The sequence below is a fragment of the Lepidochelys olivacea genome (assembly GCF_965140295.1).
Source record: "Lepidochelys olivacea isolate rLepOli2 genome assembly, chromosome: 11".
NCBI classification, from domain to species: Eukaryota; Metazoa; Chordata; order Testudines; family Cheloniidae; genus Lepidochelys; species Lepidochelys olivacea.
In genome coordinates this window covers 53,915,487-53,940,908 of record NC_140421.1, presented here as the reverse complement: position 1 = coordinate 53,940,908, position 25,422 = coordinate 53,915,487, and the positions used below count along the sequence as shown (strand labels likewise).

At 41.3% G+C, this 25,422-nt stretch overlaps 1 protein-coding gene across 1 annotated transcript in view; it reads left to right on the top strand.

Annotated features, from left to right (window-relative positions):
* Nucleotides 1-25,422, top strand: part of TMEFF2 (transmembrane protein with EGF like and two follistatin like domains 2) — a 172,628-nt gene that overhangs the window by 121,487 nt on the left and 25,719 nt on the right. Inside the window, exons 6-7 of the mRNA XM_084643609.1 lie at nt 2,085-2,233; nt 3,650-3,709. Of these exons, the coding sequence (XP_084499735.1) occupies nt 2,085-2,233; nt 3,650-3,709 (209 nt within the window). The remainder of the gene's footprint in view (nt 1-2,084; nt 2,234-3,649; nt 3,710-25,422) is intronic.

The following is a 25,422-nucleotide window of genomic DNA, read 5'->3' as shown; positions in this document are numbered from 1 at the left end:
GGCTTTTCTCATCCGAAAGTTCTGCAACCACTGCTCCTCATCCTAGATGTGCATGACGATGTGATTCCACCACTCAGTGCTTGTTTCCCGAGACCAAAAGTGGCGTTCCACTGTGGTCAGCACCTTCGTGAATGCCATAAGCAATCTCGTGTTGTAACTACTATGCGTGGCGGGATCAATGTTGCACTCCTCTTGCCTCTGTAGTTTAAGGAATAACTCCACTGCCATTCGTGATGTGTCAGTCAGAGAGAGCAGCATACTGGTCAACAGTGCGGGATCCATTCCTGCAGACCGAAGAGGCAGAGCGCGCAGTACACAAACCGTTGGAAGATGGCACCAAATGCAGACAGAAGCACAGGGATTGCTGGGATGTGAAGCAATGCATCATAAGGCACTGAGACAGGACCCAGGATGCTCCGCGACTCCCTCCACCTTCCCACAACTCATAGTGGCAGAAGAAGAAGAGATGCTCTGTGGGATAGCTTCCCAGAGTGCACCACTCTGAATACCGCTGCAAGTGCCGCAAGTGTGAACATGCTATTGCGCAGGCAGCTGGCAGTGTGAACAACGGTTTCCCTTCAGCGCCTTCTGAGCAGTGCTGTAACTGCCGGCACTGTAACTCTGCTAGTGTAGACATACTCTTAGTTTCATTGAGAGTCAACGAGACTTTGGCTCCTCGGTCCCTTTTGAAAATGTTATGTCTTGTGCACAGCTTCCTCCCTGACACTGGAAGAGTTAGAGAGACAAGGTGGGTGAGGCAATATCTTTTATCAGACTGACTTCTATGGATGAATGAGCCACACAGAGCTCTTCTAGGAAAGATACAATCAGTGTCATAGCTAAATACAAGGTGGAACAGATTGTTTAGCGTAAGTAGTTAACACACATTATAAAAGACCATTTGAGGTGAAGTGGCCAGGTAACATCTCTCCAATCACAGGACAAATGAGGGGGTTAGTGGGTTATAGATTGTTGTAATGAACCATAAATCCAGTATCTTTATTAAGACCACAATTTTAGCGTCTAGCGAAGTTATGAATTTGAGCTCCCAGACTCATGTTTTGAAGGTGTTGTGCAGGTTTCCTTTGAGGATGAGGACTGAGAGGTCAGATATGGAGTGATCATTCTGTGAAAAGTGTTCACCCACAGGTGATAGGGTGTTTTTTGTCTTCTATCATTTTTTGGTATGAGTTCATTTGAGAGCACAGTTATTGTCTGGTTTTACCCACATAGTTGTTTTTGAAGTGTGGTGGATTAGGTGTGCCACGTGTTGTAATAGGTATATGTAGGACCCATGGATCTTGAAAGGCATCTTGGGGGAGAGTAGGTGTTGATCAATGTAGCAGTGGAGAAAGATTTGTGCATCTGTTGTTATGGCAGGGTCTGATGCTGCTTTGAGTTGGTGGGTCCTGGTCTGTGCATCCTGGAAGAGTTAAAATAGTATCCATCTGTGGTCATGCTAACACTGAATTGCCTATGAGCCATACAACATACAGATTCAGGAGATACCAGCATGATGCTTTTATAAATGAGAAAAGAATATGTCTGGGTTTGGTTATTTACTTTATTTTCTGGCTTTAGGCTGAGGGAAGCTATAGCATTATCTTTTATGCCAATGTATCTTTAATTATGTCAAAGGTGCCTACAGTCTGGGATAAATATTATAAATGTTTATATATAATCACAAATTGAAATAAATATGTACATATATAATGTGATATATTATGGGTCAGATTCACAGCTGGTCATAGTTCTACAGAGTTCATCGGCACCATGCCAGCTCACGCCAGCTGAGGATCTGCCTGTATGTAATTTATTTTACAGTAGTGCATGCTTTAATTTAGTTTTAGAAGTCCAGTTGTTTGCCTTTTCATTTTTCTTTGCTTTCTTTCTCTTTCACTTTTTTCCTGGCATTTCATTCCAATCCAAAACCACAAACAGCCCTTCACCAGAATTTTCCAGTTTCATTCCATCAATCTTTATTGTACAGCCATGGAAACCCTCCAAGCCGTCTTTATTTTTGTGCTTTATCTAGGATGTCATGAGAAAGCTTTCTTACATTAGCCTGTTTTTAATCTGTTCAGGTGCGTGTGCAACATTGACTGTTCTCAGACCAACTTCAATCCTCTTTGTGCTTCTGATGGGAAATCCTATGATAATGCATGTCAAATCAAAGAAGCATCATGCCAGAAACAGGAGAAAATTGAAGTCATGTCTTTGGGTCGATGTCAAGGTAATGCTCAGAGCAAAATTCATTTCAAATAATGTTTTCAATTTTTGTGCAAAAATAAGAACTAGGGCTGGCTTGCTATTAGGCACTTCTTACATTTTCAATAGACTCTTCTAATTTACAGTGTAGGATGCGGTCTGGTGGAGAGGGAATTTTGTTGATTACAGGTTTGGAAATACTGGCCTTCATATCTGAGCTGTGGCTGAGCTCTGGTTGGTGCAGCCCTAGAGAGACATGTGCAAAGGTGGCTTTAAGCAACTTTTGCAACCTTCTTGCTCCCGCTCCCGGTGCCCCATTCTGGGGCCCTTCAGCCCTAGAACAGGCCCCAGCACAAATTTCTATAGCATTAAGGCGGCTGTGTATGTCTCATATCTGTAGCCCCAAGAGGCAGTTCCAGCTCCTAAGCATCATTGTGGCAAAAGGAACAGCCCAGTCACACCCCCTTCCCCCAGCCACACCGTCTGTGCTGGAGGTTAGAAGGGAGGCAGCATTACAGTTCCAAGCCTCATAGGGATTCTCCTGCATATGAGGAATCTTGCTTGAGGGCTGCCTTGTGCCACTGGATCAGAGGCTCTGGCCCAGTATCTTTAGTGGAGCCTATGTAATCACCATTGTTTGTTGTGTCATCTGGATCTTCATGATGCCAAAGTCACAGAGCCCAGCCTAATGAATATGGCAACCCTCCTCTTCCCAGCAGAAAGGCATATGTCCTTTCAGGAAATAACTTGGTGATTCTTGTTCACCTGGCTGCATTCAAGGTTTAGAATTAGGATTCAGAGCCACCTGGCACTATTTCATGTGTGTGCCAGCGTAACCATTGAGTTGATTTTCAAAAAGCCTATTTTGTGCTCAAGATAAAAATGGGGAAAATATGGTTTTAAATAGTCTCTGTAAATAAAATGGCCATTGAGTCACAGGATCCTTAATAGCTCCCCGCCCTCCTCTGCTTCTGAACTATAAATCCTAAACACATCTATTTACAGAGCCCTATTAAACCTGCATATTAAACACATTCTATTTATATTCCTATAAAATATTTATTTAAAATGAACCCTCCTTTCCTGTTCACCATTTTCAGATTAGATTATCACCAGGTCCGGATTATTTAAAACAATGAGGAAATCACACCTCACTGTAACTGGATCTTTTTAGATCCAGTTAGACATTGTTAGACAAATGTTATTCCTGGAATGGCAGCTTTGTGTCTCAGCATGGGGTGAATCAGTCCAAAGACCCTGATCCTGCAATTGACACTTGCAGTCAGATTCTTGCTCCCATACACAGCTTCCTTGAAGTCAGTGGAGCTCTGCATAGGTGCAGGGACTTCTTGCTTACACTCTGAGACTTACAGGATTGGCCTCTCTTTTACAAAAGCAGCAGGAAACGTCAAAGCAACACATTGTATTTCTTTTAACACAGATAACACAACTACCACCACAAAGTCTGAAGATGGACATTATGCAAGAACGGATTATGCAGGTAAGATTCCTATTATAATATCAGTAATATGAGAAGTACAATTGGCAAAATCTTTGGGGCGAGAACAGTTTCCCCTATGTTTGCAAAACTGTAAGTATAGTAATCTTTAATTTTTTTTTACTTATTTGTGCGGGGGGGGGGGTAATCTGAAAACTGCCTCTCTTTTTATCAAATGTCTCATCATCACTAATGTACAAACACTCTGGGGCAAAAAAAAAAAAAAAAGCCTGTATTGACAGTGAGACTAGTTAACATTGCAGAATGCTTGCCCCGGCAGCAAGTATTGGTGGAAATCAGTACAGCTTTCACACTGAACCAAATGTTGCAAATTGTTGTCAGAACACCTGAATATGATTAAGTGAAAACCAATAGTTTTGTATAGCTCCTCCCAAAAATACAATATATGCTGCGTCATCAGATGCTGCTAGAATTGATATTATCTCTGTGTTTGAATGTAAAGTTAATAAGGTATTTATAATAGATTTTAAAAAATGATAAATGGCTTTAATTTATTTATACGCTCCAGTAAAAATTAATGGCTACGTAGCGTGATATAACATTTTAAATTAAAAACATGTAAATGTTATGTAGGGTTTATCGAATTTTGTTTTGGGTGAACATCTTTCTTTTTCAAATCTTCTTACTAGGAGGATTAATTTATGAGTGGCTTTTGTGCAAATGTTCACAGCTTGACGTTAGAACTGTGAATAGAAGCATTTGGAGTGTTCCTGTTAAAAATGTGGCAAGCAATGTATAATTGCTTAAGCTTGTGTTTTTTTATATTGTGAAAATAGATCTTTACAAGGGAGTACTGTTGAGCTACAAAGCTCTGAATGCCAGGTTTACCCCCACTGATATGCTGTGCAGTGAAGATGAAATACAGTTTATCTCTTAGCGGTTTATAATTTTTACTAGTAAAATTTTGTAAAACTTTTTATTAAGGCGAAGTTACAATAAAATGTTAAAACTATATTGTACATTACTTATTCAAGATCAGATTAATAGCCAGAACCTGGCTAAAGATTCTTGCTTGCTGGCTGGGAAGCACTCCTCCTCTGCATACGCTAAAAAGGTTGATAACATTTCAAACTATCTACCCTCTTTTTGGTGCTTCCCTTGGGCATGTACTTGGTATGAAAGCTTTTCCATAATAAGGAGAATCTATATGTTACTATACACAATTCCATAGGAGGATGGTTCACATTTTTTCAGTTGTGTGCAATACAAAGTCTAGCAACTAACTATAAAAAATAAATTAATTTGTCATTTGTTAGAAATTTAGATCATTTACTGGCTCATTAAGTAAGCAGGTCGGAGGATCTCTAGGAAGCTGGCATTTTGTCAAAAGATGAATCTCTTTAATAATTTTCTTTCAAAGCCATCTAATTCCTGAACCCAACCACCAGATGTGCATGTATGTACCCTTTTCCCTGCAACTCTTCCAACAGAGCGCCTCCCTAATAGCAAAAAAGATGATGGATCTTAACTGGAGTCAAATTAAATATTTCATTTAAAAAATTCTTTGAGTAATACAAACTGAAGATGTGTATCATCTAGCCCATACAGAGAGACACTCATTAGATCAATTTCTTTATCCAAATTTCTCTCTCACCTTTTCATCTGTATTGTTTTCTGGTCAACATCTTTTTCAGTCAAAATTGTATATATCTTAGAAATTAAATCTTTTGTTCCAGCTTGCTCCTGGAACTCCTCAAAAGTGGTTAAGGGTCTAGATAAAATCTGACTTGTAAATATTGAAAATATGAACTCTTTATATTATTTACACTACTACAAATCTCTTGGTATGTTTTCAAACCTGCACCCTAGAACAGCTGTCCAAATTGAATAATCTCAGCTCTTACCCACAACAAATAGTCACTTTGATATTTCCTAGGGATAAATTCCTGGTGATTAATAAAAGTAGCTAAGGAAGAGGGCCTCAGTGACAGCAATTTAGAAAATTGGTCCAAAGCTACTTGGAATGTATGTTAGAAAGTGTTCACTGTTCATTAGTTACCAATTGGTAATCTAGGGTGAGGATCCATACTGGGTGGTTATTCTGCATGGACGGTAAGCCACACAGTTAGAAAATGTTTATTCCATTCCAGTTTTAAAAGTGATGTATTGAGATTTAAAAAATATACAGGGCCAGATTATGGCACAATGAGCTTGAGGAGCACTGGTTAGTAACCGTGGAACCTAAACAACATGAAGGGAGGACACAGTGGGTTCACTTTGGTAGAGAAGGAGCCAAAATGCACAATGCCCCATATTTTTTCCTTTCTCAAGGAGCTTTTCCAAGAAGGACGGGGGCAGAGGTAATAAAAGGAAAACTCTACAGAGTCAGCCCCAAAAGCTTTGATTGATGCAAGCTTTCCCCTCTAAGTTGGCAATCGGTTTTCTTAAGACACAGGCAAGGCTAAGGTTGAATCTTGTGATAGGTTGGGGAGAAGCAGAGCTGGGCTAAAATGATTTCTTTTCAATTAGAAATAAGGACAAGCAATATTGTTGTGTTAAATCCTCTATTTTCCTTGCTTGAGACCTGAAGAGAGCGGTGGAGGTTCTCAGGTGAGAATTAAGGCCTGTGGCTCCTTTTAAAATGGTGCGCTAGCCTATCCAAGTCTGCTAGCCTCTAGTAATTTAGCATTAGCATGGCAGTGAACCACATGACCTGGTGTCTGAACAAAAGAAGTGCACTTAAGTAAAAACCAGCTCAGCTGTAACAACAAGGGAAAGAGATGGAGGAAAGAGAGGCTGAGGATTAGGAAGAGGGGAAAAATAGCAGTGGCAGCAAGGGAGAGGGCCATTCAGGACGAGGTGGGTTGTGAGTATAGGTCATTGGGGGGCGGATGGGAGGGAGGACCACAGAAGATACCATGGAATCAGAAATAGAAGGGAGACCAACGGCTAGATGTTGGTCAGGAAAGTCATGATAATTTCCCTTTGGGGAGCACAGAAATGGAGTGGTAGTCCTGAGAAGAAAATCAATAGCAGCAACAAGTTGCTGGAGATTAGAGGACAGGTTAGAGATGATGAAGAAGGTGATGCTGAATTGTTTTGCAGGAGGCAGGGGCAAAGATGAGGCAAAAACAAACAAAGGGGTATTGGAGAAAGTCTGTGAGCATCAAAAACTGCAGAGAATTCTGTGAGGATACTAGAGTGAACATTACAGAAAGTGGAAGGGACTGGGGTTTGTGGAAAGGAGAGAGGAGTGATGTCCAAGGAGAGAAGAAGATCAATAAAAAAGAGTCATTTTCCTCACGGGCAAATCTTCAGTAGTATCCCAGAGCAGAAGAAATAAGGTCATGGAGCTGCAGCTCCTACGTTGTTCCAACTCCCCGGAAGACATGCACTGAATCTGAGTCCCTACATTTGTGGAAACGGTGGGGTTGTCCTGGATAGCTCTCATGCAATAATATTTATCTAGCTATAATTCATAACTAATCCCTGGTGACTTCTTTTCTGATTTGAAGTCATATGGGTTCCAGTAGATGACTTGCCTGTTAGGGTAGGTCTTCCACCAATGTAATTTGGTATAGATTCATTGACTTCAATGGAGCTACATGAATTTACACCAGCTGAGGATCTGGCTTCTTTTCTGAACTTAAATATATTCTTGTCTAATCTCCAATCTCTACAAGTGGTAACTGAGTTTTGCTAAACATGTAGTTTGAAATCTGGTAAGTTCATGCGCAGCAACCCATATGATTTCAGTTTCACATAGTGCTCATGGAATAATTGCCATTGAAAACGTGAGTTTAAAGGAATCATTTAGAAAAATATCTAAAGCCCTTGGTAAATTACTAGTCAAGATGGAATAAAACTGAGGTTCATTGGAAGTTCACGCTTCAGTTTTAGAACCACTTGCAGGACTGTATACAACATGCATTTCTCACGTTCTCTAACGTGCATTGCTGTTTGACTATATGTTTAATGATTATTTTAGGGATATTCTGGTATAGTGTGTGTTACTGTACTTTCGATGAACTCATCCGATGAAGTGAGCTGTAGCTCATGAAAGCTTCTGCTCAAATAAATTTGTTAGTCTCTAAGGTGCCACAAGTACTCCTTTTCTTTTTGCAGATACAGACTAACACGGCTGCTACTCTGAAACCTGTACTTCCTCAGAAGGGGAATGCTATATTCCTCATTGGGCTCATTTTTATGTGAAGAAATAGCACTTCCTTCATCGCAGTATCTCTGAAATAATACATCCAAATTAATGAATCTAGGGCTTTCAATAGAAGTCCCTTTACTATGCCTAGTATCAGGGGATAGCCGTGTTAGTCTGTATCCACAAAAACAAGGAATCCGCTGGCACCTTAAAGACTAACGGTATCATTGGGCACCTCTGAGGCCTTGTCTATAGTGCGGACGTGTTGCAGGTATAGCTGTATCAGCATAGGTATAACAGCAGTGCTCGCCCTGGTGTAGACAAAGCATATCCAAAAGAAGGAGTTTTTCTGCCTGTGTTAGAACACCACATTAGTGATGGTAACAGAAGCACTCTTCTGTCAACATAGTTGTGTCTGCATAGGGGATTTTGCTGGCCTAGCTATGCCAGCTAGGGAGTGCTGGTTTATTCGCACATACCTGTGCTGACAAAACTTTGTATTATAGGTCTGGCCTGAGACAGAATTTCATGCCCACTTATAAAAACTCTGAATCACAAGAATTGACTTTTCCAGGAAGAAAGGGAATAAGGAAATAATTGGTATTGTCCATTATATTGATCCTAACACTGTGAAATGCTCTCTGTAAAGGATCGGGTAACTAAAGGAACACAGGTAGTTCCCTTTGCACACACACATCAAGTCTCCAGAGTACAGTGGTCTTAAAGGATCACCCGAACAATCTCTAAGGTACTGCTATGTTTTTCATAATAACCTGTTAATATCATACATTTATTTACCATACTTGCTTCCTAATGTTCTTCTTTTAAACCACAGTGATTTTTGTTAATAAATTTATGTACTTCACTGTTCACAAAACTGAAAGCTCACTTTACCTGGAAATGTAAATCTATCCATGGATTTGCTATATTTCTTTTTTTCTGTTTGTTTTTTCTTTTAAGGATCCCATTCTACACAGACAGGTTTTGCTCTGAGAAATGGACATGGCTGAATAATTTCAGATAAACATAAACTAATGACAGAGTGCGTAGTTTTCACCAAAACTAACATATGCATTGGGGGAGAGAGTGTCTATGAGCTTGCAAGCAGACATGAAATTCATTACTCTGTCAGGTGCTTCTCCACCACCAGCATCCAAAAGCCCACAGGTTTTACTGGACTCTCACTGCCAGCTTTACATTCTATGTGTGCTTCTCTGTTCCCACGCATGCATCCCTCTCATTTTTAATAAGACACTAAGGCAGGGGTGGGCAAACTTCCACATCAGGGTGCGAAACTGTATGGAGGGCCAGGTAGGGAAGGCTGTGCCTCCCCAAACAGCCTGGCCCCCACCCCCATCCGCCCCCTCCCACTTCCCACCCCCTGACTTCCCCCCTCTCAGAATCCCCCCCATCCAACCCCCCCTGCTCCTTGTCCCCTGACCGCCCCCTCCCAGGACCCCCGCCCCTAACTGCCCCTGGGGACCCCACCCCCTATCCAACCCTGCCCCATTCCCTGTCCCCTGCCCCCCCCCCGAACCTCTGCCCTATACAACCATTTGGATTTTTTTTGTGGGGGAGGGAATTGGTGGATTTTTTTCCCCTAAACGAACTGGCAATAAATGTATTCCTACAACTCAGAAGCTACATTTAAAATACTATAGGAGTTGTATGTGTGTGTGTACACGTATGAACACACACACACACACATATATATATGAATTAATTCCTGGAATATTTAAAAATATAGCTTCTAAGTTGTGAGTAGGGCAGTCAGTATTTCCTTGAAATAAGGAAGGCCTGCTGTTTGTATACATTGATTTTATTTTATTTTATTTGTATATCCTCATACCTTTTTAAGCCCAGGCTTTCAAGCATTTTTTATAATATCTAATTTTTGTTTCTTTACCCTCCACAACCTCTTAGAAGCTGGGCATTAGCAATTATGCCTGTACTGATTTTATTCTTTTTTTCATTGGACAAACACCTTTTTTTCTTTTTTCCCAAACCCACCTGTGATCACTGTGAAGACTATCCCAATATGGCTGGGCCATTTTCAGTGTTGTGGTTCACTAGCAACATTAGTGATAACATTGATAGTTTTAATACAGATGTGAAAAATGAATTGTTAATTAATATTTTCTCCTTACTCAGGCAAAAATCCCCAGATAACCATTGATCAGGCCTTGAGTGTTTGGTTCTTCAGGGGCTTGATACAAAATCCATTGAATTCAATGTGAGTCTTTTCACTGACTTCAGTGGGCTTTGGATTGGACCCCAAGAGCAGAGAAAAAATGTCACTGAACTTATACATAAAACAGTCACTACTATTTTATTCTTAATTTCAGGGATAGTATGCTAGGAATTCAGAGGGTATTCCCCCACCAGATTATAACAGTTTTAAAGTACATCAAATTTTGACCCTAAACTACTTGACAGTGTCCCTTTTTAAATTAAATTTTATAAAGACTTCCATGTCATTCATTTCCTAAAATGCTGGCGAATAATACAGCCCGACAACTTTGCTCTGGTATACAAGCTACTATCTAGTTTTTGCTGTGTCTTTGCAAACCAGGCATTCTTTAAGGAATAAGCAAGTGAGGCATACAGTATAGGGTGACCAGATGTCCTGGTATTAAAGGGACAGTCCCGTATTTAAGCCCTCCTGCAGGTGTCCCGACTTTTTCCTAAAAACGGACACATTTTCTGTCTTCCCCACCACCATCAGTATTGGCTGGTCTTGCTGCTGGACAGATCCCTGTTCACCAGCTGCCTGCCCACCAGCAGTGAGTGGGGCGGTCCAGTGGCCAACAGTAGGGGTGGGTGTGTAAGTCTGTGGTGGGGCAAAGCTGCTGTGCTTGGGGCCAGATGCTCCCCCTGCTGGTCCTTCAGCACAGCCCCGCTGCATTCCAGCTCTCGGCCAGCAGAGTCCCCATTTCCGGCCGGCACTGGCTGCAAGCTGCGATGGCTGGTGAGTGCAGGCAGGTGCCAGGCGGTGGCTGGTTATGTGTGACCTCTGCTGACCACCTGTCGGCCCATTACACGGTCCCCCACTCGCTGTCCTCTCCCTGCTTTGCCCCGTCACACACACACCCAGCCCCGCTGCTCCTCCATATCATCTCCACCTCCCGCTCTCCCCCCGGCGGGGCATATCCCGCTCCCAGTACTGAGCAGAGACCCAGCCCCTGGTCAGAGTGCTCAGCTCATCAGCAGCCTGGCCACCAGGCCCCTTCCTTCCCCCACTACCTCTGTCTGGGCCATCGCCCTGGGAAAGGCCAAGACCTTCCAGCCTGGGTACTGGCCAGGAGGAGCCGATCCTGCAGCTCCTCTCCCTTCCCTCCCGCACAATGCAAAAAAGCTACTGCTGGCCACATTCAGGTTTGAATCCTGGCAGAAATCTGGGGGGCATGTGACCCTGTATGCCCCCACATACACACACTTGTTGCCTCGGGAAGATGTGGTGCTAGATACCAGAAGAGGAAGGTCCATCCTGGGGGGCCAGCCAGGCATGGAGAGTGGAGAGTGCCGGGCAGGGAGGGTCCAGTCGTTTGATCACCCCACCCCCATGTAAGACAGGTGCACAGGAGTGTGTACATGTCACCTCTCCTTATGTGAGGGGAGGTGGAGGGGATGGTGTCACTTCTCCCCGTGTGAACCCTAAACCCTTAAAGATAAGAAGGTAAATAAAAAGAATCCAACTATACAGTATTTCTTTTTAACAGGGGCTCAGTCAACTTGATGTTAATTTGAACATATGTACTGCATAGCTCTGACTGATTGCCATTGAACTCGCTTGAATATGAGTAATTTTACCAGGTGTCCCCTATTCAGCAAAAGGAAATATGGTCACCCTAATAAAGTAGCACATTGTGTGTCCATCATGCAGAAGAGAGAAACCTTTCCTCACCTGCAGCTTTAGAAAACAGTTAGGAAGATTGGATCCTTGCACATGCAGATCTCTGTGGATTCCATTTGCATAAGATCTAAGTTGGAGGTGGCCAAGCACTAAATGAATACATTATTTAGCAAGTTTTGGTGTTTTTCCCTGACATAACTTAAATAATGAAAACACATACAATATTTGGACACCTGGAGCAGCGAATTAAATGCTGTTTGGCAAGTTGCTGGATATATGTACATTTTGCCTGGTATTTAGCTACCCGTAATTGCAGTACAAAGGTTTTATAAACTCCGTGTGCCTTAAAAGTCAACAATTCTTAAACATTTATTTAATGTTAGTTACATTCACAAGGATATGATTCCATTAAAAAATTATCAGGTTTTTGTACAATGGAACAAAGGCAATGGAAGCCCTCGGTGGAAGAAAAATGTTTTTCAACTTTTTCAGCCTAGTGTAGGCTTTCACACCATCCAGACTGGGTTTTTTATCCAATTTTCCTGTAATTTGAGGGACCCAATCAGTCATTGTTTGCTTGGGGTAGCTTGAAGACATGGCTGCAATGAGGTGAAGAGACTAGGAGACCCAGCCTTCTTGTCTCTCCCGGCCCCTGAGGGGAGCTGGAAATTTGACCAGCCCGCCCCTCTGTCATGATTAAGGAGCTCACAGGCCAAATTTGATTGGTGCTGTGACCCTCCCTTTCACTCAAACTTAACCTAGCTGCCCCTCCATCAGGACAGGGAGGTGGCCAGGCCAAATATGAGCAGCACAGTAACCCTGTGTACCTGTTTGGCCCCTCCACCTTTTGCAGTCCTTCCTATACCCATGGGCGCTGAGCATCCCCAGCCCCTGAGAGAAGCAGAGCAGGGGGCACTGATGGGAGGATTGGCTCCAGGCTTTTCAGGCTTCCTACGGAAGTGGAGAAACAGAAGGGGGAGGGGAACTTGAGCTCCAAGAACTGCTTTGCCCCTGGTAGGGATGGCATTCTTCAGCCTAACCATTTCGCTGGGTGTGGGGTGGAAAGACTGTAGGGCTGGGTGCAGCAGGAGACCTTGGAGTTGGGTATGGGGGCAGCAGAAGGAGAGTGTGTGTAGAGCTGGGTGCAAGGGGGAGAGTGCACATCTGGATACAGAGGCAGCGTGAGAGAGTTCAGGACTGGGTCTGGGGACAGTGAGTCGGAGGAGGGTGTGGGGCTGGGTGCCAGGGGAGGGTGCAGGAGAGGGAACTTGGGGCTGGGTTCAGGTGGCATCAGGATAGACCTCTGGGCCCCCTCCTTAGGAAAATTCTGGTTGTGCCCTTGTTTTAGAGATACCCATGTCACATCCCTCCCAGTGTCTGCTGAGTTGTCTGAGCATTCAGACATGTAGCTGGTTACATGTAACCTGAGCCTAAAGACTGTGAAGGCAAAATGTATATGCAGAAGACCAGAGCTGAGCTCCATGCAAATGTAAAAAATAACTTTGCATGGGGGGAGCTTCAAATCTGTTTTTTCAGCCTCAGCCAAATTGATCCTGACACAGGGCCTTCCAGAGTAGGAAAATGAGACAAAGAGCTGGGAGGAGGGGGCAGATCTTCTAGAAATTTGAACAGTATCATGAAGAACAAGTACTCACTTTGTAAAGAAGGGTTTTGACAGCTATGCACAACCATCCGTGAAATATAGTTACCCACCAAGAAGATGGAGTAGGAGCTACCAGTAACAGCTGGAAAGCAAATTTGTAGACAGATATAATCTTTATCACACAGAGAGACAGAAGAACAAGCAAATGAATAAGACAGCAAAGCGAGGAGAAGAGTGTGTTGAAGATTGAAAAGCAGCTAAAGTGGCAATCGACTGAGCATGTTGCAGCAAGAATCAGTGGAAAGTGTATTTCTCTTATGGTGGAATAAAGACTAATAGATAGCAAGTGCAGAAAGGGTCACAAGCAAATATGATGGAAATACAAGGTCCTAGACTAGATCATAAATTTGATCTAGGAGGAAAGGATTTTTGGTGACACAATGGTGAGTCGTTTGTCTCGAAGTAGACCAAATAAAACTGACGATGGTAGCCCAATTCAGAACCATTCCAGTTTGTCAAGATTATTTATATTATCATTTAGTTGTACTACAGTAGCACCTAGAGACCACAGTTGAGATGAGGGCGCCATCACGCTTACCACTGCACAGATGCATAGTAAGAGAGCACCTCAGAGAATGTACAGTCTAAATAGATAAAACAGACAAAGGAAGTATTGTTATCTGTTTTACAGATTGGCATCTGAAGCACAGAAAGACACTCGCCTGACACACACAGTCTGTGGCAGAGTTGGAAACTAAATCCAGGTCCACCGAGTCCCAGTCCAGCACTTTAACCACTAGCCCAACCTTCCTCTCTTATACACACATATTAGAATGTAAGACTGGCCAATGTCATTCTGGTTGTCCATCTAGCCCAGTATCCTGTCTCTGACAGTGGCCAGTGCCAGAGATTTCTAAGGGAATGAACAGAACAGGGCAATTTATCAAGTGATCCAACCCCTATCATCCAATGCCAGCTTCTGGCAGTCAGAGGTTTAGGGACACCCAGAGCATGGGTTTGCATCCCTGACCATCTTGGTTAATAGCCATTGACGGAACTATCCTCCTTGAACTTATCTAATTCCTTTTTGACCCCTGTTATAGTTTTGGCCTTCACAACACCCCTGGAAATGAGTTCCACGGGTTGATTGTATGTTGTGTGAAGTACTTCCTTATGTTTGTTTTAAACCTGTTATCTATTAATTTCATTGGGTGACCCCTGGTTCATGTGTTATGTGAAGGGGTAAATAACATTTTTTACACACCAATCAAGATTTTATACGTCTCTGTCATATTTTCCCCATAGACATCTCTTTTCTAAGATGAAGAGTCCCAGTCTTTTTAATTTCTCCTCATATGCAAGCTGTTTCATATCTCTAATCACTTTTGTTGCCCTTTTCTGTACTTTTTCCAGTTCTGATATATCTTTAAGATTGGTCAACCACAACTACGTGCGGTATTCAAGGTGTGAGTATATCAGGGATATATACAGTGGCATTATGACATTTTCTGTCTTATTATCTATCCCTTTTCTGTTGATTCCTAATATTTTGTTAGCCTTTTTGACTGCCGCTGCACATTGAGCAGATGTTTTCAGAGAGCTATCCACAATGATTCCAAGATCTCTTTCTTGAGCAGTAACAGCTAATTTAGACCCCATTGTTTTGTACGTATAGATGGTATTATGTTTTCCAATGTGCAAAAAATATGCATTACTTTGCATTTATCAACACTGAATTTCATCTGCCATTTTGTTGCCCAGTCACTCAGTTGTGGGAGATCCCTTTGTAATTCTTCACAGTCAGCTTTGGACTGAGTATCTTGAGTAATTTTTTATTGTCTGCATTCTTTGCAACCTCACAGTTAAACCCTTTTTCAAGAACATTTATGAATATGTTGAACAACACAGGTTCTATCCTATCCTTTGTTTCCTGTCTTTTAACCAGTTACTGTTTCATGAGAGGATCCTACCCTGTTATCGCATGACTCCTCACTTTGCTTAAGAGCCTTTGGTGAGGGACCTTTACAAAGGCTTTCTGAAAGTCCAAGTACACTTTATCCACTGAATCACTCTTGTCCACATGTTTGCTGATCCCCTCAGAGAATTCTAATAGATTGGTGAGGCATTTACAAAAGCCATGTTGATTCTTCACCATCATGTCATGTTCATCTATGTCAGGGATCGGCAACCTTTGGCACGCGGCCCATCAGGAAAATCTGCTGGCAGGCCGGTTTGTTTACCTGCAGCGTCCGCAGGTTCAGCTGATCTCAGCTCTCACTGGTCGCGGTTCACCGTTCCAGGCCAATGGGGGCTGCGGGAAGCGGCCTGGACCGAGGGATGTGCTTGCTGCTGCTTCTGAACCTGCGGGCACTGAGGTAAACAAGCCTTCCCAGCTTGCCAGTGGATTTCCCTGACAGGCCACGTGCCAAAGGGTGCCTATCCCTGATCTATGTGTTTGATAATTCTGTCTTTTACTATAGTTTCTACCAAATTGCCTGGTACTGATATTAGGCTTACCGGCCTGTAATTGCCAGGATCACCTCTGGAACCTTTTTTAAAAATCAGCATTACATTAGCTATTCTTCAATCATTTGGTACAGAGGCTGATTTAAGCAACAGGTGACATGCCAGTTAGTAGTTCTGCAATTTCATACTTTTGTTCCTTCAGAATTCTTGGGTGAATACCATCAGGTCCTGGTGACTTATTACTGGTTCATTTATCAGTTTGTTCCAAAGTGTTCTCTATGGACACCTCAGTCTAGGACAGTTGCTCAGATCTGTCACTTTAAACAGAATGGCTAGTTGTGGGAATCTCCCTCACATCTTGTGCAGTGAGGACAGATGATTTATTTCACTTCTCTGCAACGGCCTTGTCATCCTTGAATGCTCCTTTAGCACCTTGATCATCCAGTGGCCCCACTGACGGTTTGGCAGGCTGCCTGCTTTTGATGTACTTACAAGTTAACAGCAATTTTTTTTTTTTTGGTCTCTTATTGGTTGCTCTTCAAATTCTTTTTTGGCCTGTCTAATTATACTTTTACACTTGACTTGCCAGAATTTATGTTCCTTTCTATTTTTCTAAGCAGGATTTGACTTCCAATTTTTAAAAGACGTCTTTTTGTCTCTAGCCACATCTTTTCCTCTGTTGTTTAGCCATGGTAGTATTTTTAATAGCTTAGGTATCTTAACTAATATTTACAAAAATCATTTTTTAAATCTGTCATGATTTTTCATATCTCCATAATTGAAGAGGTGGGGGGCTCTTAAAAGGGAGGGCTGCTATTTTAATGCTACTTTGCAGCACGAAGTCCCTCCAGGAAGGACGCATTGCAAGATGTTAGTTACACCTAATAGGGCCAAGCTCCCATTGTATTCAGTGGAAGTTGGATCAGGTTCTAAAACAGATGCATAGATAGAAAATTGCTGTAACGTGATAATTGCTTCAGAGAAAACATCACATCGCCCCACATGGGACTTGAACCATCAATCTAAAATTTTCTCCACTGGAAAAATCCTATCAAAGCTAACAGAAAATAGAGCCTGTCTATATGCTAGTGGTTTTGGTTTTTGGTTTTTGTTTATCATCCTATAGAATTTAATAGAGAAGGCTATTCCTGCCACAGAATTCTGTAGAATGGTTCAAAAAACCCTCAGAAAGATTGTCATTTTCCATTAGACTATTGTCAACTCCAAGTATTCCAGAATCATGACTGTGCCCCAAAATTATGAGATTGGCTTAAAAATCATGAGTTTTTTTTTTAAATAAATTGTGGATGTTCATTTGCCTTCTCATTTCTGAAATTTAGAGTGCACTCAGGTCATATTTTCAGGCTTTTTTCCACAACTGTGAGGGCTAGATACTTTTAAAAAACATTAAACCTGAGATTCTTATGTAATTCTGTGAATCTGGGACCTGCAGTTTGAAGAAAAATATCAAATATCCTGAGTCTCATAAAAAATTGCAACAGTTGGCAGCATTAATTAAATTATATAGCTTTCTTTAGGATGAGTTCTATAGAACATTATATGTTTCAAAGTAGCAGCCGTGTTAGTCTGTATCTGCAAAAAGAAAAGGAGTACTTGTGGCACCTCAGAGAAACTAACAAATGTATTTGAGCATAAGCTTTTGTGAGCTACAGCTCACTTCATCAGGTGCATGCAGTGGAAAATAGAACTCTCTAAAACTCTATTGGTTCTGTCCCTAGTAAGTTCTATATGACTTTTTTGCAAGGTTCGGGGGGAAGCTAAATGGTTCCAGGGAGATGTGAGCCCCATGCACAAAGTCCCATGCCAGGAGATAGGCAGTGGCACATGTTTCAGTAATATTTAGTCTCACATTATTTCCTGAAGGGCCTGTAAGACTGAAGACAGACTTATGGAGATTTTAATACAAAACTATAAGGAGAAAGCAGCATTGCTCATTTAATCTATCAACCCTGAAAGTCTAGCTCATTTTTTTGTGAGTGTTCTCCTGTAACTCTGAATTGCCCTATGACAAGCTTATATATGGTCAAATGTAGTGAGTTGGTTGGTTTGTTTTTAATGGGAGATACAGTGCTCTTTCTTTGCGTAATGTTGTCCGTTGTTGCACTCATAGATCCTAAAGCTGTGAGCATTAAAACTGAAATTGACTTCTGATCATTAAATGAATTTCTAGACATCTCTTTTCCATAGACTTCTGTCGCTCAAGGAAAGTAGAAATTTCCAATAGGATGTGCTTTTAAAGCTCAGTGCTTAATTTCCTTATTAATAAATTTGGACCATAAGTTACATTGAGTTGGTTTGTGCCTCATTTCCATAATGAGCGAATTCAGCTATGTACTGAATGAACATTGAAATGAAAGCTGTTTGGTTTGTCCACAAGCACGTAGCCTGAAAACAAAATATGTCTAGGCTAATAATTTGATCTGTATGAAATAAATAAACAGCAAATGCAAGCACCAGCTTGTAGCACCAATTGGCATGAGCAGCATAATAAATAAAAGGTTGGACCAGGCTATTATAGTGTCACCAGCTTGCCTGAAATATTTAAGTCCTGGAAATGAATTAAGGTGTCAAACGTCTTTGAGATTTCTGAGTGGAAATTTTGCAATACAAGTATTTTTCCCTCTGGGGTTTGCATTAAAGCTGTGCAAGATTCATAAAGCTTGCTACAACTCTGGCTCACAGGTTTTCCACTTCCTTCCTACCACTGTTCTTTAGTTGTTTTTTTCCCCTATAATATCATGTAGCCAGTCATCTGTAACATTATGTTATGTTAGTGGTTATGGATAAACACAGAGAAACTGTATTTGCAATACATATGAGGGTCGTACACAGAACAGCTAGCCAGCCTGAGCTCACATAAGCATTCCTGCAAATTTCTCCATTTATGCCCCAGTTCATAAATGCATCATGCATCATTTATATATTTAAAATGCAGAAATCCTTGTTCTTAAGCAAATTAGAGGCTGTTAATGCTAATCCCTTTTTCCCCCTCTACACATCTTCAGTGTAAGTATCAGTGCTATGCTCAAGAGAATAAAATAAGCTCAAATTGGGGTAAGGTTTGCAGAAAACTAGACTTTCCCTTCTGAGACATCGGAATTAGACTCGGAGGGTTAAATTAAGCCTGCCTCGACATAACTTTTCGCCTTTTAAACTATTAAAGTTATTCTTTGTTTTTAACCAGAGATTCTTTTTAAATATGACATTGGTTGGAGAGGGATGCTGAGAGATAGGGAATGTGGGAAGAAGTGCTCAAATACATTTGCTTAATTTGCTAGTCGTGCTTTTTGTAGTGCTCTAGGTAAGGCTATGCCCCAGCATTTGCTTTCTAAACCTTTGTTTTCAGAGGTTTATGACAATGTACTAGCTGAAACATGGCATACAAAGGTGACACGATTTCTGAGTGGAATTTTCAAGATACGCAGTAACAATTAGCCACATGCAGTATTGCAGCCTTGTTCTGGTGAAAAGATTACAGCTCTCACACCAAAGTTGTTTTATATAAAATTAAGTCACACGGAGACACATAATCAACAATTGTATCTTCACTGTCCCGTAGGCAAATCATACTTTTAAAACCATTTCCCCATTTTTAAATCAACGCTGCTTACACCTTTAATAAATAGCATTCTTTGTTAATTCCATCTGAACGCATGGGAAGAATTGTTCTGTGGACTCAAGTGGACTCAAGTGGCTTTCACAGGCCTATACCTTTGTTTATCACAGACAGACACAAACCTGCTTCATGTTACATGTTACGCTGAAGCCTTTAATTTTTTTCCCTTGGTATCCAGAACAAATCTATGTTCCAATTCCCCCGAAAGAAAGAGGAGACTAAAAATCCATAGCAGAATTGCTGGAAGTGTGCATAAATACTTTTAAGTATAAAATATTTATTCCTTAATCTTAATAGTAGTAAACAATTGGCATTGGAGCTGACATTTCAAATACCTCTTTCTGGTGCTTGATATTCATGTTTGATGACTGGGTTTGATTTTATTTTCATCTGCTCATAGTATTGTTTTAAACACTAGGATGTAATAGCATTTCATTCACCGTTATCAGAAAAAAATAGATACATACCAGCTACCATACTGACTGGTACAGGTGTATACCTCTGCCAGCATCATCTTTCCCTCTGGACCCAAAGAAAACTATCCCAGACCTAGGCTCTGTTAGCTTTGTTAAACCTGGCCCTGGAAAAATATGCTATGCTTGGAGCCCAGGTTTGGGATTTCGCTATCCGAGGTTCCATCTGGCCCTTTTGTAGACTTCAGAATTTCTAGTTAGTTAGTGGCATTCTTCTTCTTAGTACTCTGCCAGGACTGGAGACATAATATAGAAGCACAACAGCTCCCAACAGCACAAAACACTAATTTAGATTAAGTTAATTAATCCTGCAGGCAGCCATAGTAAACTTTACTGCATATCAGCACCATTTTAGGAAAACCACCTGCTAAAAGGATGCCACTAGAGACTGCTCTCCCACCAAGAATCTCAGGATCTCTAAATGGACACAGTGGAGCACAAGAAAGTGTATGTGTAGGGAGAAGAGGTTTATTTGCTTAATTTTCAAAGGGCCTTAAGTATTCGGTTTAGAGAAAAGAGAGGCTGTTTCTTGCTTACTGTAATACTTTTCCCCATCGGCACAATCTCAAAGAAATGTTATGTGTCACATCCTCAACTGGTATAGATCAGCACAGTTTTACTGACTTCACTTTCCACCAGCTCAGGAATTGGCCACATACTTTTTCCCTTTATATATCTGAATTTAAAAAAATACATTTTCACTGGTTGTGTCAGCAATGCAGCTTCGTCCCTCCCCCGACCCCAGCCAATTCTAAAAGAAATAAGAAAATATTAATGGCAAAAGCATGTTACTTCCAAGGATGGAAAATGTCAATAGATATTCATAAATATAGTAATACAAATTAACTAAAATATATCCAGGCAAAAGAACTAAGATTTTACTAGCAGCTCTTCATCATTTTTTTTTTAATTTGCTTCCAGGTGAGAGTTGATTTCACAGCCCCTCGTCCCCAAACACACCCTTTCACTTTAAAAGGTACATACAAACATTCCCCTGTGCACATCAGAAATCAGTCCATTGGATATTTGTAACAAACAGGTTCATAACAAAGAATCTATTAGGAGACTATTCAAAAGCCACATTCTCCTGTTTTATTAAATGACCTTCAGTCTAGCATGTTAACACATGTCCCCCATGGGTGTCACGGTTAGCGTTAAATTATCATACTCTAAATATAATAGGTGTAAACTAAATGTGTAGTTACATAATCAGTGGCAGTGCATTTCCTAATTATTATCAACACTGGATTGGAATGCACTTTCTGCACAGTGCTATTATGACAAGCATTATCCATTTTTGACAGCATTACATAATAGTAAAATATATTTCAGGCTGATTAAAAAAAAAAACACCAACTACTACTACTCCCCATGGCCTTTTAATCTCCCTCTTTTACATTATCTGAGGTTTAAAGCTATGTGTATTGTACATCAAGAACACCCCTTCCCAAGGGTATTTCATTTGCAATTTTATTTAATAATGCAAGCATACTTTTATCTAGCTAAGATGGGAAAGGATCAAATAAAAATCATTCTAAAATCAAGTAACATACTGAGTTCTGAAAATGAAATAGCCAGAGAAGGACATATTATTAGTCTATAATATTTAAACTGATAAACTATTAGCATTTTGTCAGGCAGAATGCATCCTAAGCACTTCTCCTTTGCAGATTGCTTCAGCATGAACTGTAACTGTTTTAGACATATCTGGCACTGCAGAATTTTTCCCCTTCTGTATTTCAGTGATTTAAAGGGCCTTGGCCAGGCAGATGAATGTCAGCTGTGTGGTTTAAAATGTTTATAAAAGTGAATACAGCTTTTAAGAACTAGTGGGTGAAATCCTGGCCTCACTGAAGTCAGTGGAAGCTTTGCCATTGATTTCAGTGGGCCAGGATTTCACCCTAATGCTTTTATGTCGTTTTTTATTCTTGTTAAATTCCCCATTTCCAGAAATGGTTCTTTCCCCCTCCCTGTCAGCTTCCCCCCACTTAATATATTTACAGTGTTGTTATGAAGGAGCAATGAGTAAGGTAAAATGGTGATCCTTTTCTTTTACACAAATACCATCATTACATTTCACTTCTGTGGCAGTTAAATAAAGCAATACTGTATACATAGTAGGTTATGTTCCACTAATAAAACATTCCATTTCTATAGCCCGTTCCATCCAAGGGTCAAAATGGATTTTGCAAAGAGTAATGAACTGCAGCCCATCTGGGGCAGAGAAATATTATCAGCCCCATTTTTATGGAACAGGAAAGTGAGGAAGAAGCTGCCTTCTGGGTTCCATATGGCAGAAGTCACTGAAATTTTCCAGGAGAGGGAGGCCCAGACTATCTGCTCTTTTAGAAGGTCTTGCTGTCGGATAGAGACCATAACAAAACTTTCAAAAAGAAATGAGGCCTGGTTGCTCAGAATGTGCACCTCAGAGAGAGGACAGCTGACTGACTTCGGAAAGTAAAGTCTGACATGGATCAATGGGAAATGTCAATTAAAGGATGTTGAAGTCCTGGAAAAACACACTGTCAAGATCCAAGGAAAGTGTGGATTGCATAGCAAGTGGCACTGCTTCGGCGTTATGCAGCCCAGGGATCAGACTGCATTTAGCTTCTGATGATGCCAGGGCCAACTAATGTTCTGTAACATTGGATGTTCACCGCCTTGTGTCACTAGGTATGTGTGCCACACTTCTTTGATACGGCCTCATGCTGCATGCTTCTTCTCTTTAGCCTTTGAGTTATTTTAAGAAGCTTAAATGTTTATTGTAAAACTGACCCCTCTGAAGCCAAACCGCCCCAGCAAAGTTATATAGGTGATATTTAAGGACTGCCATCCTGCATCACACCCAGTTTTAATCACTGGAGATAATAAGTGTGGGTATTTTTTGTGTTTATTATGTAATATCTTAATGCATTTTTTTGCCTTGGCGGCATTTTATCTTGTTTTATTATTATCTCCTTATACTTAAAGTTGGAAGAGAAGCCATAAATGTGAGTGGCCCTTAATTGGATACTGAGGTATGGCTTTTCCGCATCTGTCATGGGAAATGAAACATACTGTTCTCATCATTGTGCGCTGCAGTTGGAATTTTTAAACGGCATCCGCTGCAATAAACATTCATCCCCTGAACAACCACAAAAGGAAAATGTAATAAGAAAAGCAGGGAGATACTAAAGTTACAGACGTAGACTCCATGGGCCCGATTATCATCACCCTGTTTGTAATGCAGCACGCAGGAGAAAACAGATGCATAAAAATAAAGGCTAGGGTAGGATTCATCCCTTGAAAAGTGCAGCTACTTCCCTGTGCACAGGGGTGGGGATCACAGCTCTGCAGCATGCCCATAAAATGCTTCCCCTCTTCCCTTTAACTACCACAAAAGTAGCAAAAAATATGACTGAAAGTGACAGCTGTTAGCTGACATTAGACACCTGTCTGGGCAGTCACAGGAGAGTCAGCGACAAGTACTGCAGGGTAAGATCACTGAGGATGAGAAGGGAATGTCCAGGATGGGTGACCCAAGCAAAGCAACACAGAATGGCTGGTGCCACCGTCATGGCAGCAGGAGTGGGAAACAGAGAGTTCCTTCCATTCAAAGCAGTATTGCTGCATGCTATTAGCAGTCCAACCCTCTTTCACATTTGTTGTCCAACCTGTGGCCATTTCTAGATAAGCATTTACTGTGGGGACTGTCTCCTGTGCTTTTATTCTCACCACTAGCTCACCCTCCTGGTGGTGCAGCTTGCTCAGGCTTTCATTCCTGCTTAGCACCCAACACACTAGTGCTGAAACTGGTTAGATGAGACATCACACCCTGTCTCCATCAGGTGGCTATGGAATCAGGGCACACTTTCCCTATTACAGTTCCCCTCACAGCAGCCTGAACTTCCTTCATCACATCTCTAGCAGGAAGGCATAACGTACATGCAGAGTAGCACGCTCTAAAGCCATTTCCCACTCTTGGCACCTCGTGTAAATGCAGGTGTTGTATGGGGTGAGCATATCACACAATTGCTTTTTTTCCCCTTGGCAATGCCTTCTTTACTTTTGGTCACAGCCACTTTCTTGGGGTTACAGGAGCTGGACATCACTAGTGCCTTTTGCTACCTGTTCCCCACAAAGTATGATTGAATGTAAGTTGCCCGACTTTTCCTAGAATGTGGGACAAATTGCAATTTTTAAGTCCCTTTTGTTGTGGCTTGGGATGATCAAGTTGATCATATGCAGATATGTTCGCTTGTGTGTTTGACTTCTACATATACAAATTCATTCTCTTTCATTTTATTTTTCCCTCCCTCTTTCTTTCTTCCCTCCCAAAATCCAACTGTTCTCTCTTGAATTCCCTTTGTCAGTTCTCTGAGGAAACATCTTTTATAAATAGAAGTGTTACCAGGAAAACCGTATTTGAAAGTGTGCCACTCACTAGCTCAGCTGCACATGAGCAATACAAAAAGATTGCTTTAAGCAATCCAAACTAAAAATAAGGTAAGTCTCAGTATTGGGTCTGTAAAGCTGTCAGAAGGATTGAAGGAAAAGCCTCATAACCAAAATGACAACTGTAGCCTATTTTTACATTTTGATTTTCGATAACCTTTTTATTTCTTTGTTACCAATCAAAACTATTTGACATTTTTGCCATTCATATTTGTTTCCAGTTGGAAATTTTTGTGTGAAGACCAAATACTAAATGCATGAAAAACTGTGCTGGCAGTCCTAGAATAAGTCTAAGACCTTTTGAAATGCTGCTTTATGCCATCCATAAACCTCCACTATGAAACAATCTGTTCAGAATGGGGTTTGCTATTGAGAATTAGAGAGACAGCATAGTATAATTGGATTAAGGGGTGCTTCTATAGCCTTCCCTATTTGTAGTTGCTTCTCAAAATGAAACTCATGTTTTGTTTCATTGATCCTCTGCTCAGTCATCCCCTGCAGCAGCAGCTCACATAGTCTAAAGAGATAGATCCAGGGCTGATTAAAAATGTACATGAATCCCCTTATCAAATATATATGGGCATATAGATGTTATGTACATCCCCCCCACTCCAGAATAAAATCCGTTGTAAACTTACACTTAGGGGTGCTCCTATACATTTCTGCTCAGCATTGTCATTAAAAATCAGAGCAATCAGCAGCTGGACCAATATTAACGTTCATGCCAGCCTCAACATAGATTTCATTGAAGAAATAATTTGGGGACAGTTGGGTGCATGTGTGTAACTGAGGGCATAATCTGGCCTTCAGAACCTTTATTGCTGCTGCTGTTGTGTCAGAAGTAAAGAACTCGGGTTGACTTTCAGATCCCAAACTCAGTTTGTAGGGTGGGCCATTAGGAAAAATTATAGCTTTAGTGGTAAACTGAGGACAGTTGGCATGGCTATCACTGAAAGTCAGAAAGCATAAGGCACTACGATGCCCTTTTTACTAGTAGTCACTTTCATAGGTGCTGGAACTAGGGGTGCTGCTGCACCCCCGGCTTGAAGTGGTTTCCATCATATGCAGGGTTTACAGTTTAGTTCAATGGCTCTTGGCACCCCTACTATACAAATTGTTCCAGCACCTCTGGT